Source organism: Terrapene carolina, unplaced genomic scaffold, assembly GCF_002925995.2.
Source record: "Terrapene carolina triunguis isolate 2854851 unplaced genomic scaffold, T_m_triunguis-2.0 Scaffold838, whole genome shotgun sequence".
Lineage (NCBI taxonomy): Eukaryota > Metazoa > Chordata > Testudines > Emydidae > Terrapene > Terrapene triunguis.
The window spans coordinates 9,959,488-9,973,187 of NW_020665189.1; the positions used below are offsets into that span (position 1 = coordinate 9,959,488).

The following is a 13,700-nucleotide window of genomic DNA, read 5'->3' on the forward strand; positions in this document are numbered from 1 at the left end:
TGGAGCTACTATTTCTAACCTAGAAAGTCCACAAACTATTAAACTTTATCCCTGTCTCTGAACCAGAACTGAATATTGCCCATCGGTATAATTTCCAGGGGCGGGAGGTCAATTCCATGTTAGGTTTGTGGGGAGGGAGGACAAAGGAAATATTTGTCAAGTTCTCTTTTAATGTTAAGTGTTTGAAGCTGCTAGAAGTTTGAAAGTTGTCTCGGCAGAGGTGGATTAATGGGCAGCATGCAGGTAAACTAGTCAAAGGTGCATAATAGATGCAATTTATGGTCTCTGGTTTTTTACATGGTTTTCTCATTTATCTCATAGTGCCATAGTTTAGAATTTATCACCACTAGATCCAATGAAAAATGGGGAGGTGGAATAGTGAAAATGTAATCAAAGGTTTTTTTGGGGGTGGAGTGTGGGGTGTGCATGGTTTTTTAAACCTAAATTTAGAATTTTGAAATTTCACCTAGCCGAAATCCCCAACCTATATACGGGGTATTGTGCAGGTGCTGGCTGCAGCTCCATAGTTAAATTTTAGTTCCTGCATATATTCTAATGCAAAACCTTAGCACGAACCTCATACTTTCCCCATGTAAGACATCCTGCATATACCTTATACCAGATAACTGCAGCAAATACATGGGAATGTTGCACAGACATTGCTAAAAGTTTGCATAAGGGTGGCAGCCAGAGGAATCTGTTGTGTGCATTGTATTATTTTTATGTTAGCAGTGTAAGGGAGAGTTTCAGTGTCAGGAATCAATATCACATATGGGGCCCTGAGATATGTTAAAGGTTTTCTTAACTAGGCATTTTCTTGGTTTTCAGGGATTGAACGAGCTAGATTTGCAGGTAATCAAACTTAATTCAAAACCAGCAACTTTTTTGGTGGTGGGAATATAGATGCACATGCGTGTGCGCATACGCGCAAAATTCTATGCAGCCAATGTACCAGTCTATCTAAATATTGCCAATAGTTACATGGAAATATCATGTAAATAAACAAACACTCTCCCTAGTTTAAATACTGTTAAATAGGGCTCATAAGGATTACAGTTACACGCAGAAGGCAGAATACTTTAATCATGTTGCTGTGCTTCCTTGTTTACTTATTTAGATTCAGATAAAGGAAGTGGTGAGGCTGAATAGCTGACAAGTTTTCTGAGAAGAGACCATTTTGTACTTAGAGGAAGCACTTGCTCTCTTGGATATTCTTGCACCATAACTCAGAAATAGAAAGCAAAACGGTTTAACAAAAGATCTGGGCATTTCTTAGGCAAGTGGATTATTGAATTTGCTGCAGGTAGCCATAGGCAGAAAATCTATGGCTGCCTGTTTCATTAATACTACTGGCATGAAAATTCTGTAACTGCTTAGAAAAAAAGAGCTGAAATGGATTTACAAAACATTCCCTATCGCTCAGTGGTGGTTGCTTGGAGCCCAGATGACCTGGCAGACTACTTCAAAAAAGTAAGTTTTGCTGTGTTTTGTCCTAGTATGGTGGAGTAGCAAGTCACTGTAACACTTCTGTGCTAAAAATAAATAAATAAATAAATGAATATTCTTTTACACTAAGAGCAGAATTTGTTGCATAAATAATATCAAATTATCTTTTTGAATAATCACAGCAGATGCCACTTCAGAAAGGGATTATATCTACCCTGAAGCCCTTGACAAATCCTGAAAAAATGTATTCTAAATCAATAGGAAGAGAAAGCGATGGCTTCTCAGAAAAATCATCTTATCTTTGGTACCAATGTCTTGCTGATGTAACATTCGGTTTGGATCTGTAAAAGTTAAGGATGCTAAATCTATTTTTTAAGGTAGAAAAGCATTATATGTAGGTCTTGTAAGGCCTCTCCAATGAGATAATTCCTGTGATTTTCAAAATTAAAGATCCTTACTAATCAAAATGCACACATGATCTCTGATCTGGACTGAATTGCTTTCCTAATTAGTGTTACAAAGGCTTGTTATATGTCAGGGCTTGGTTTAGAATCCACAGTACCTTGTCTTTAGTAGAAGGGAAAAACAGATTCTCAATCTACAGATCACCTCATAAGCGCCAATCTTTGAACAAGGATGTTCGAGCAAAAGGGCTATGAAAACTTGCTTAGGTTGACACACAAAAGAGTTCTTCAGCATCTGAGTTGGGGTTTTCAAAAGGGAGCTAGGTGCTCAGATTCAATGAGCATTGGGTGCTTAAATCTGAGTCTTGGGCCCCACATCAGGCCTTTTGAAGGGAGGTGATGAACTGAGCTCCCATGCTAGCCCGAAAATGAGGCCTGAATGATTTTTTTGTCTGAACTCACATAAACAGTGCCAAAGACTTCCTTGGGATGTTCCACAGGGTTGAGGGCAGCATCTGTGCCTAAGGAAAATTACTCCAGAGTATAGCAGAGGGCTAGATGGAGGGAGAGAAATGATAGACATTCTTTCCTCCCCCACCTCTTAGCAGCTGATCCTATTTGTAGAATGCCCATGTTGACACCTTGTCTTTGAAATTAAAAGCATTTGCCAATAATAATATAAATAGTGATAATAATTCTTTGGAGGGGCAGATTTAAATAAAAAAAGATCCTGCTACCCATTGCCTCCCCCTGCCTCAGGATCCCAACTGACCTTCTTCCTCACCCTCCCCATCTCATTTCCTCATTCTTCTCCCCTGCTTAGGAGGTTGATGTTTCATCAGGTTTCCTATACATCCCCCCTTCACCTGCTGTAGCTTTTCCCCTAACACACTAGCCTGGACTTTGCTGGGGCTTTCACACCTTTTGATACCTCTTCACCCCCGATGAGCTCTTAAATTTCATTTTGCAGAATGGAGGATTTTACACACTGGGGGTGGGGGTAGGCAACACATTTAAAAGAATAGGCAAAACTCAGTGCTGATTTACCCCCTGCAACCTCATTGATGCTAGGAAAACTGCAAAGGGATGTGTGGCAATGCTGAGTTTGGTCCATTTTTACTGAATCTTAAATCTAATCACTTGTACATATATTTTCCATAATTTCCCCCAGGTTTTTAAATAATCAGCAATACCTCCCTACGTTTCCACTCTGGCTATAGTGCATGTTCACAACCAATTCCAAAACCTTCATTACAGTCTGGAAATTTAAACCCAAAAGGTTTGCCAAGGCTTTCAATCCATTCCAGCAAACCAGTTTCAAGTGGATATGGGACTAATGTCAAAGAAACCTAGGCCAGTTTAATTTTTGCTATTGAAATCATGCAAAATTCATGGTTTCAACAGCTTTCACTGGGTTTCGTTTGGGGGAGTTGGGACAAGTTCAAAACCAAAATGCAAAGTGAAGTTCATGGGTAGCAAAGGTGCACAGATCAAAGTCAAAGCAAACGTTTGCCGGATTGCCTGAGAAGTGAAACCGCCAACTTTGCAGTACTCTAGTTCCAACTGTTTTGCTCCTGCTTAGCTGTGTAGTAGAATGAAACCAAGATCTTGAGATATCTTAAATGAGACAGATCTTATTGTTATTGAGAACTACATTATTTAAATCCAAGTTCAGCAGATTAATAAGGAAAACACACTTTTTAACTGGTGCACAGGGTTTTATATCACCATTAACTGGAAACTACCAAGTGGGATGAAATGGGTTCCTGGTATGAATTACTGATCAATTTATGCTCTGAGGGGCAAGGAATGATATGATATATATCTTTCATACTTATATGGCCACCCATGACTGTAGTATCGGAGAACTTCACTCTCTTTAGCCTATTAATCCTCAATGACATTCCCTTCTTCAGATGGAGAACTGAGGCAGAGGATCTTGCCCAAAGTCACACAAACTCTGAGCATGGATCTGAATCCAAGTATCTCAAATCCTATGCCCTCACCACTGGATACGCCTCTCTTTCATTAGCCCTCACAATTTGTATCATATAGAGTGTAATTCAGGATGCTATTTGTTATACTTAGGAATGTGTGGATCTTCTTTTGAATCTACTGATATATTTACCTCAAAATATCATGCAGCAGTGAGTTCCAAAGGTTGAGATCCACATTTTCAAAAGTGGCCACTAATTTTCTCTGCCAAAACGGAGATACCACGGGGAGGATTTTCAAAGGCTCTGAGCAATCCCAAATCCAGATAAAATCACTTCCTCCAGTGTAAATGACCACACAGAGTGTAGGTCAACAGAAAGAGATTCAGGTCTCCTGACTCCGTAACTCTCTACCACATTTAAAGCTTTTGATCAATAGGGCTATTAAACTAAAAGGCTTTCCCCAATACATCCTGTGTTCAGAAGGAAGCGATAAAGGGCCACAACTAATTTCTCAGACTTTAGAAATTTACAATTGTGAACTTTCTTCCTTTTTCTCAAATTCACTTAAAACCAGAAAATAGAATTTTCAGCCATTGGCAAAATCATAAAGAAAACCAACTTAGGTCCCGGTCATACAAAACACTTTCTACCAGGTATAGCACTTATTGCCAGTGTCATGGTAGTAAGTACTATGCCAGGGAGGAATTATTTGTAGAATTGGGTCCTTCATTTGTATAAAGTCTTTAATACAACCTGAATCCCAAAATGCTTTCCAGAGTTAGGATCCATTGCTGCAAATACATGAGTAACTGGAGCCTGCTCATGCAAGTAAAGTTTCTCATATGCATAAGTGCTTTCAAGATCAGCCCTTAAAACAATACACAGTTACAAGCTTAGATCATGTTCCCTGTTCTGGAGCCGTATAAAGGAGATAGAATGCTCCCTGGGGAATTCCACCAGTGCAGGAGTGTTCTCCTAGCGGCATGGGGCAGAATAAGTGGCTATGGAAAGCAGATAACTTCAGGGGTCCTACTACAGTCCAGACAAGCCCCTAGCCAAACCGTGTTTTGGAGTGTGCAAAGGCAGCAAAAAACCACCTTTGTGCTCCCCCAACCTGAGCTTTACCACCTCTGGACCTGATCCAGAGTCCATTGAAGTCAATGGAAAGTCTCCTATCTTCTGTAACTAAAACTGAGCATTAACTCTTTGGACATGTAAAATCTAATGCTGTTCTCTCATGTTATCCCAGGTATGTTCAAACACAAAGTTTAAGGAGCTCTCTGTAAACATCCACAAAGCCACTATATTCTCCTCTTTCAAATCTTGCCTCAAACACTCCTCTTCCATGATGTCTACAAAACACTCAACAATGGCTAGGGAGCTGCAATTGCTGATGATTATGATCATAATCCTCTGTGACCTTGTTCCCCCATCTCTTTGTTGGGTTAACCTGGAATCTCCTGTTTTATATTTAATTTGCACGCTCGTTGAGACAAGGGCAGCATTTTCATTGTGTGCATGGATGCAACTGCCACAATGGCGTCCCATTCTAGGTGGGCCCCGAGACGACCCCTTATTGCCAATAATCTTAATAATGAAGAGAAGAAAGTTAACAGATCATGTACAAAGTTACAGGTGTACCATTTCAGCTTAGAGGAGACGTGTTAGTTGTAACAATTCTGAATGTCTAGTAGCTGGGAGCAGGACACCCTTGTTCCATACACCTTGGCTTTGAACATATTGCGCCATACTAGTCCAAGATATCTGCAGTTTGAAAGCACAGTGTCAAGCTCTTCTGTTTTCCAAAGCTTTTGTTTCACAAGGTGATTGCAGGGAACTTGTTCAGCTTCTTTTCAGGGAAGGGAAGGAGTGGTGTATTTTTTAAAAATGTGTGCAGAGATTGTCTGATGGGGTCTTTTCATACATTTCTCAAGAAGAATAAATCAGTACATAAATAAGGGGCCAGGTGTGCTGGCCATAGTAAGGGGCAGCCTAGATCTGCACCATGCAAGCGGGAGCAGCAGAGGACAGGGGCTGCAATTCTGGCCCTGATGGCTTTTTCTTGATTAGGACACAAATATAGCTAATACAGTCTAGCTAAAAGCTCTAGACAAGGCTGGGCAGACTTCAAGATGTACTAGATTGCTTTGGGACTGAAGCATATGCTTAAAGCTAAGCTTGTGCATAAGTGCTTTGCCGAATTGAAGCCTTAAACCACTCTTAGATTTAACCAGGTGTGTAACAACAATCTTTTTCTCTCCATTCACAGTTAAAGTATAAGGACTGTGAAAAAGTCGTCAGAAAACACAGCATAAGTGGACAAAGGTTTTTGGTAAGTGCAACAATAAAATTCCATATTTACAATATCATTGTCACTTGGCTTCCCCTTGGCTTTGCAATTAAGGACATTCCTTGTGTTCTTTGTGCCGCTACACAGTTGCTTACATATTAAGGCCCAGATATTCAAAAAGGCATTTAGGCACTTAACTCTTATGGACATCAATGGGAGTAAGATGTCTACATATTCTTAAGGATCTGGGCTTAAGATCTACATCCTGGTTTTACATCAAAGATCATTGTTTTAAAACATGGACACTGAACACCAGGACCCCCATGGCTGCATTTAGCTTGAATCCATTTTACATTGTTTTTTAAAACAGAAAGTGAAGGTTCACAGCAGCAATATTTGCTTACATTCTTTCTGGTCATTTATAGGAAATGCTTGTTTTTTGTGTATTTGCAACAACCTACAGCTTGTCAGATTTCCCCACCCACCTTCGCAGAACAGTGCAACCCACTTGCCTGTAAAAGCTAACCCTCTGCTGGAGACTATTTATGCCAAGGGCTGCCATTTTAAGCCCCTATGAATAAAAAATTATTGTTTTCTGAAACTGTATGTATAATCAATAGTATTTAAAATCACCACAACTAACAGGCCAAATTCACCAGGGATATAATTCAGTGCTGCTGCACTGAAAATTAATAGATATACTTCGATTTATCCCTGCAATTCATCTGGCTCAAAAAACCCATATTTCTCATTTGTACAGCTGCCATTATCTGGTCTTAATTCCACATCAATTGACAGCATGTAGGTTGACATTTTTATTTTGATAAAAACTTCATAATTATCTTTAAAACTCAACTTGGAAATGATCCTAAGGCACGATCTGCCCTTGTCTTTGATGGAAAAGAGCACAGGACTCACAAAGTACAGTGGGTCTTTGCAAGTGAACCTTGAATCAGAACCTAATTTTGTCCTTTGAATGTTTGCATATTCACATGCACACAGGGCCGGCTCCAGGCACCAGCTTCTCAAGCAGGTGCTTGGGGCGGCCGTTCCGGACAGGGGCGGCAGTTCTAGGTATTCGGCGGCAATTCGGCGGACGGTCCCTCACTCCGCCTGAGAGAGAAGGACCTCCCGCCGAATTGCCGCCGCGGATCGCGATTGCGTCTTTTTTTAGACCGCGATCGCGACTTTTTTTTTTTTTTTTTTTTTTTTTTGTTTCTTGGGGTGGTCAAAACCCTGGTGCCGGCCCTGCATGCACAGATCCTACTGGTAGTCAGGATTCGGGTCCCAGTTTTTAGCCAGGAGAAACAGAGTTTTATCCATGTACTGTGACTGCCCTCATGTAAAAGAAAGTGGCATTAGAGAGTTATGCCTTTTCCTCAAGCAACATAATCTACGTAGGTCTCTCCACTGTTGAAAATCTGATCCCATCATAAACATAATTATCTGGATGAGATCTGCACTCTCTAGAAATGGCAGAATCCTAATGGGTCAGTCATTAAACAAGGGGGCTGTTCTCAGTCCCCTAAGTGCATACATTATTTCAAATTTCAGAGATAAACAGTCCAGATCTGGTGGTAGGATCTGGCTCTTATTAAAAACCTTGTTGCAGAAAAAATTTTACACTCTATGTGGGGTATTGAACATTAGTAGAAGATTGGTGTTCTAGGGAAATGTACCTTAAATTATGTATATTAGAGGCCCCAGCGTGATAATCGTCACACAAAGACTTAGTGACAGCCCCGCCACAAAGAGTTTATAATCTAAGCAGACAAGACAGACAAAGGATGGAAAAGGAAATGAAGGCACAGAGAAGGGAAGTGACTTACCCAAAGTAGCTCAGTGATAGAGCCAGGAATAGAACTTCTGTCTCCTGTAACTCACTCAGTGCCTTATACATTGTACCACACAGAGATTTATTAGCCTAATAATTACTCACTGTCATTAAGTGGAATTACAGAGTCCTGTAAATCAGTGTGAGGATAGATACATATGTACACAAAGTAATAAACTCACTACAATTAGAGCTAATTGAGAAAAAGGGAAGTAATTTCACAATTTTTCACTCTGAACATTTTTCATTTCCCCCCTCAAAATTCTAATTATGGACCAGCTCTATAATTAGTCAAGAAGGGGGAAATTTCACACAAATTTCATTACAATTCTTCCCAACTTCTCGTTTTTTGTTTGTTTGAAATGTCAAGTTTTGAAAATCCATCAAATTTTTGCAATTCAAAACATGTCTGCTAAAAATGAAAGAGTATTCCACCAGGATACCACCTTCTGCTGGATAGAATGAAAACTGCTCTACTGTACATTATAGGTCTTATTCAGCTCGAGTACTAGAACTAGAGTTAGGCAGGAAACATTTTTCCTATCCTGTGAAAATTTTCAAGATTTCAAAAGTGTTTTGTGTGCATCAGAACAAAACTGAGACCTTTCAAACTCTTTCACTAAAAAAATTAAAATAAAAATAAAAACAGAAAAAAAACCCACCCAGAATAGGCAACAGCCTGATGGTTAGGGCACTCACCTGCAATGTGGAAGACTCGGGGATTGTCTACATGATGCACTAGTGCACACCAGCGTTAGTGTAAATTCCAATGCGTACCAGCATGTTGTGCACTAACTGTCAATGTAGAGCCTGCTGGCATGCACTAGTGCACATTGATGTAGACTGGGACTATGTCAATGCATATTAGGGAACTTTTAGTGCACAACATTAGTGCACACTAGAATTTACACCCCAGCTGGTGTGCACTAACACACCATGTAGACGAGCCCCCAGGCTTAAATTCCTGCTCTGAATCATCTTCCAGGTGTGTGCCCTAACCACCAGGCTATTGCCTGTTCTGGGGTGAATCTCTCACAGTCGCTCCTGCTGAAGCTATTGCATTTTGTATAAATAACTCTATAGTCCAGTGGTTAGAGTAATTTACATAGAATCCAAATATCTTATAATGTCGGATAAGGATAAGTCTGTAAATTGAGAAACATGACTCTGGATCTGTTGAGTAACATGGTATCATTTTTGCATCTCCGGGTTCTTTGTACGGCTACGTGAGTGAACGTGACACCTACAGACATTCACCGTTAGTAATGTCTGTTCCTCCAAACGTAATTTGGCAGCTTCTAGTGACTGGTTTGATATGGAAAGACACTTGCTATAAAGAGAATCTGGAATGCCAGGCATTCATTTGGGCTTTGGGAGACACATGTTCAAGCCCCTGCTCTGAATCAGAACTAGTCATTCCATCCTGGCCCCAAGAAGATTTGTGATGAATGAAAAACTTTTTCCTTGCAAAACTCCTAACCAGCTCTACTAGACACCTGTGTTTAAGAAAAGGAGGATGTGAGTTCTAGCTCTGCTGTCACTGTGAAGTCCTCAGTGATCATCATGGTGTGCAGCATAATGCCATTTCTGAAATACCTACGTGGCCAAGGATCTTTCACTCTTGCATTGTTTACCAAGTGCTTATGATACATAACCAGTTTAGAATGTTTTTCTGCAGAAATGGCCTAGCAGATTCAGTGGTTGATCTCTACTAGGCAGGACAGTAGCTGCTGCTTCCTCATTTCTCCCAATATAATTTTTGTTTGTTTTTAACTTTTTGCCTACTTGGCCATCTTATACTAGAAAACATTCTGCTTACTGCAGATGCAAAGCACAAGTGTAACAATGGGGAAGAAGTGACAAGGAAAACTGCAGCCTGCAAAGCAATGTGTAAGAAATCAATTGCTTCTATTTAGGGTAATTGTCTTTCTAATGACTTTTGTAAGATGTAGAAACTGCCAAATTACGTTTGGATAGCCCGATACTGTTCAGAATGAATGTTTGTGGGTTTCATGTTCACTCAAAAGCCATACAAGCAACATGACAATGAAAAAATGGCGCCATCCCAACGAATGCACTCCCTAGTTTGAGTAATGATTTTTACTCTGCTGACTACCTGCATGGAAGAAGCAACAGAGAGTCCTGTGGCACCTTTAAGACTAACAGATGTATTGGAACATAAGCTTTCGTGGGTGCATGCCCACTTCGTCGGATGCATGTCATGTTGCTTTTTACAGATCCAGACTAACACGGCTACCCCTCTGATACTTGATACCTGCATGGAAAAGTCCTACAGAGTATATTAGGGATTAAATCAATAGGATTCTTTAGACATTAAAACTCTGTAGAATTTAATGGAGAGACATGTTCTTCCTACAGAATTTTTAAACCAAGCTACTGAATTTAACAGACAATCACATTCCTTTAATAGAGTTCTAAGGGTTGGTTTAAATGTCTTATTAAATTTTATGATTCTATAGGATGTTTCCCTAAGAGAAATATATATTTTACCACATTTCACTAATGTTAGTTCTCCAGAGCCAAGGACACCTCTGGGTACACAGCCTGATTCTGCTCTAGGCTGAACATTCTTCAATAGAGTTGTTGACCAAGTTTAATTAGAGACCACTTATTGCTCATATGAGCCAGGAAAATCCCAGCCTGACTTTCAGGTTCCAAGAGGAGTTTTGAAAGCTGGCAGTTTAAAAACACATTTTTATTTTCAAAACTGATCAGATATGGTCTGAAGCTGACACCCATTTATGGAATCCCACAATGCCATTTTAAAGTTGTTTACCATGTCCTTTTAAAAGCACATATAACATGCAGATCTTTCACTTCCCTCACATTGAGCCAAATTATCATTGAGACACTGGACCCTGTTGGAGGTAACGTGGAACTGCACCTGATGGGAGGGATGGGCACTTCAGGAAGATGCAACTGCTTCTCCTGGTGCAGGAGGCAAACTCCTTGGGGGAGGGGAAGTCATCGCCTCACTTCCTCTCTACCCTCTTTGGCACAATTTAGGGGAGGGAGCTGTTTCTATGACAGTCACTGGCCCTTGCACAAGGTGTGCAAAGAGCAAAGGCAAGGCTCCTTGTGCCCGTCCCCCTGCCCCCAGATTTGAGCTAGGCCAGGGACAAGATAGCCCTTTAACTGTAAGTATATGAAAAAAATGCATCAGCCCATTTCCCTAAAAAAAAAGAAAAGAGTTTAAAAATCAGCTAGTTTTGTGCAAAACATTATGAGTTTTTACCTTAAGCCCCTGCATACGTTTTAAAATTTCCTTGTGTAACCAACACTATGCTATTATTTTACATCATTAGTACATCATGTTCAAGGAGTCCTCCAAACACATGATACCAATGGTGCCCTTAGGACTGTGCTAAGCATGTTGTCATGGCAGGTAACAAATATATCTGTGTAAAACCTGCATTGAAAAACCATAGTGCAAAGCTTTCCTGGCTTCAGAGTGTGTTGCCAGAATAGGACTCCTGACCCAGTCAAGAAAACCTGGCCCCCATTTTATGGTTTCATAGACTCATAGACTCATAGACTTTAAGGTCAGAAGGGACCATTATGGTCATCTAGTCTGACCTCCCGCATGATGCAGGCCACAAAAGCTGACCCACCCAATTTCCCTTATCTCAGCTGTTGAAGTCTCCAGATCGTGATTTAAAGACTTCAAGTCGCAGAGAATCCTCCAGCTTCCTATTGACACTGTGAAGTTTACAGTTTCACATGATTTTGCTGTGCAGCTTGGAGAAACTGGGTGATTTCAAAGGAGTGCAGCCTGGAGTTTTTGAGTTGGTTCCAACCTAGGCTCATTGCAGAACAAAAAGATGTGAACGCAATGTGAATCAGAGAACTCTTGAGATCCAAAACCACAGAGCATTGCCCACTTCTGCCTCCCACAACCAGGAAAAGCTCTTTTCATTTAAACACACGCACACTGCTTTTGAAATGGAAACTGTTTTAAAAAAAAATGTTGGGGAAAAAAAACCCACCTTTTTTTGTAGGGCTCTCTGAGAGAAGCAGAGAATTCATGTATTGCCAGCAGAAGTGTTATGGCCATGGGTGAAGACATCAGTAGACTCTATGAACTGTGTTTGGAGTTCAAGTCTGTCATCATGGTTAGATCTCAAGGGGAGGTGGATCTCCACTTTCTGTGTGAATTGGTGCATAGAGATGGGCTGTATTATCTCAAAGGATATTTCACTTCCTTGGCACCACAGACACCAGAGATTTATTAACCAGTGGGCTAGATGCGTCCAGCCCTAGGGCAACATTAAGTGAGGATCAAGATCTAGCAAAGCAGAGAGAGAGAGAGAGAGAGAGAGAGAGAAAGGGAGAGGGGAAGGCAGAAGAACTAATAGAGAATTTTTTCATTAAAATGTGTGTCCATCTTTGTTCTGATTTAAGCTGCTTGTACGTTTCCCTAGGGACCATGGGATGAGCTTTTGGGTCACGTTGTTATAGTTTGAAATGCATTCTTGTGTATGCTTGAAATTTTGCCTGTTTGCTCAATATAATTCCAGTAACTATGACAAGCTACAGGGAAAAGGCTGTTGGAGGAAAGGTTTTTTACATTGCCCCTAGGTACAGCAAGTCAACATTTTAAATCTCAGCCCACAGTAACACAGAGTGTCAACCGAGCAGCATAACACCAGCAGAGACCCAATTACAACACAATATGGCATGGTACCTAAGCACACACCTAAGTTTAAGCATATATGTAGTGCCATTGACTTCACGTTAGTGCTTAAAGTTAGGCACATGCTTAATATTTTGTTGAATCGAATCCTAAATGCTGAACAGGGGCTTAGGTTTGTACCTGTTCTTCATTAGTTTTCTACTTATCATGCAGTCCTGTTAATTGTAATGTTTTGACACATGAAAGAATATTAAAGCTTTCTTATCTCCCAAGCTGTTACGTGAACAATTTTGTAACATATACTATGTGTGTTTCTGTTGCAGAACATGTCTGAAAATGATATTCAGAAATTTCCCAAACTGAGTGTGCCGTAAGTAAATCCAAACCAAATCTCATTTTTCAAAATGGATGATATGTTGAGTGGGTTGGAGATATAACTCCTGGACAAGCACAGGGCAAGTGGATGGTGAGGCCTTTAAAACATTGATCTAGAGACCTGCTGTTTGTGTTGTTTCAGGAAAGGAAAGGACACATTCCTAGAGAAAAAAACAAGTGAGGAAAACATGGCATTTGTCATTGTGTGGAAAATAACCAGATACAGATTAAAAAACCCATTGGGGAAATATTCAGAAATCTTTGTAATTGGCCTCACCTTGCTCCCATTCAAGTTAATGACAGAACTCATTACTGACTTCAATGGAAGTAGTTAGGCCAATGCTGAGTGCTTTTGAAAGTACCACCTGCTGAGTATGATTTCATTGCTTAGTTGGATAGAGGACTTCCATCCTGAAAACATATGAAATATGTCAAATTGAACACTACATCTAATGTAGTTACTTTTTGAATGTTTTTCATCATGCCCCATCATGTTTAGATACCTATTAAAGATAAATCAGACTTAAGACTGGAATAGCTTTCCTGTGCAGCTGCGGGTAGATGATTGGAAGGCATTTGAACCAATTTATATATTTTCCATCCATCATAGCAAGTTATTGATTAAAATTATATTTGCATTACATTAACACTGAGTAGCAGTGAGTTCTGCTGTTTGCAAGACTTCACCATGAAAGATAAAAGTTTCTTTGCCTGTTCTGTAAGATACCCCTCATTCTTTTGGTCTCGTGAAATAAATAGT

General features: G+C 40.2%; 1 protein-coding gene across 1 annotated transcript in view; it reads left to right on the forward strand.

Moving 5' to 3' along the window:
- The first annotated feature begins 1,222 nt into the window (after positions 1–1,222).
- LCP2 (lymphocyte cytosolic protein 2) overlaps positions 1,223–13,700 on the forward strand; it is a 53,177-nt gene continuing 40,699 nt past the window's right edge. Inside the window, exons 1-3 of the mRNA XM_024202800.1 lie at positions 1,223–1,470; positions 6,057–6,119; positions 12,889–12,935. Of these exons, the coding sequence (XP_024058568.1) occupies positions 1,393–1,470; positions 6,057–6,119; positions 12,889–12,935 (188 nt within the window). The 5' untranslated portion in view covers positions 1,223–1,392. The remainder of the gene's footprint in view (positions 1,471–6,056; positions 6,120–12,888; positions 12,936–13,700) is intronic.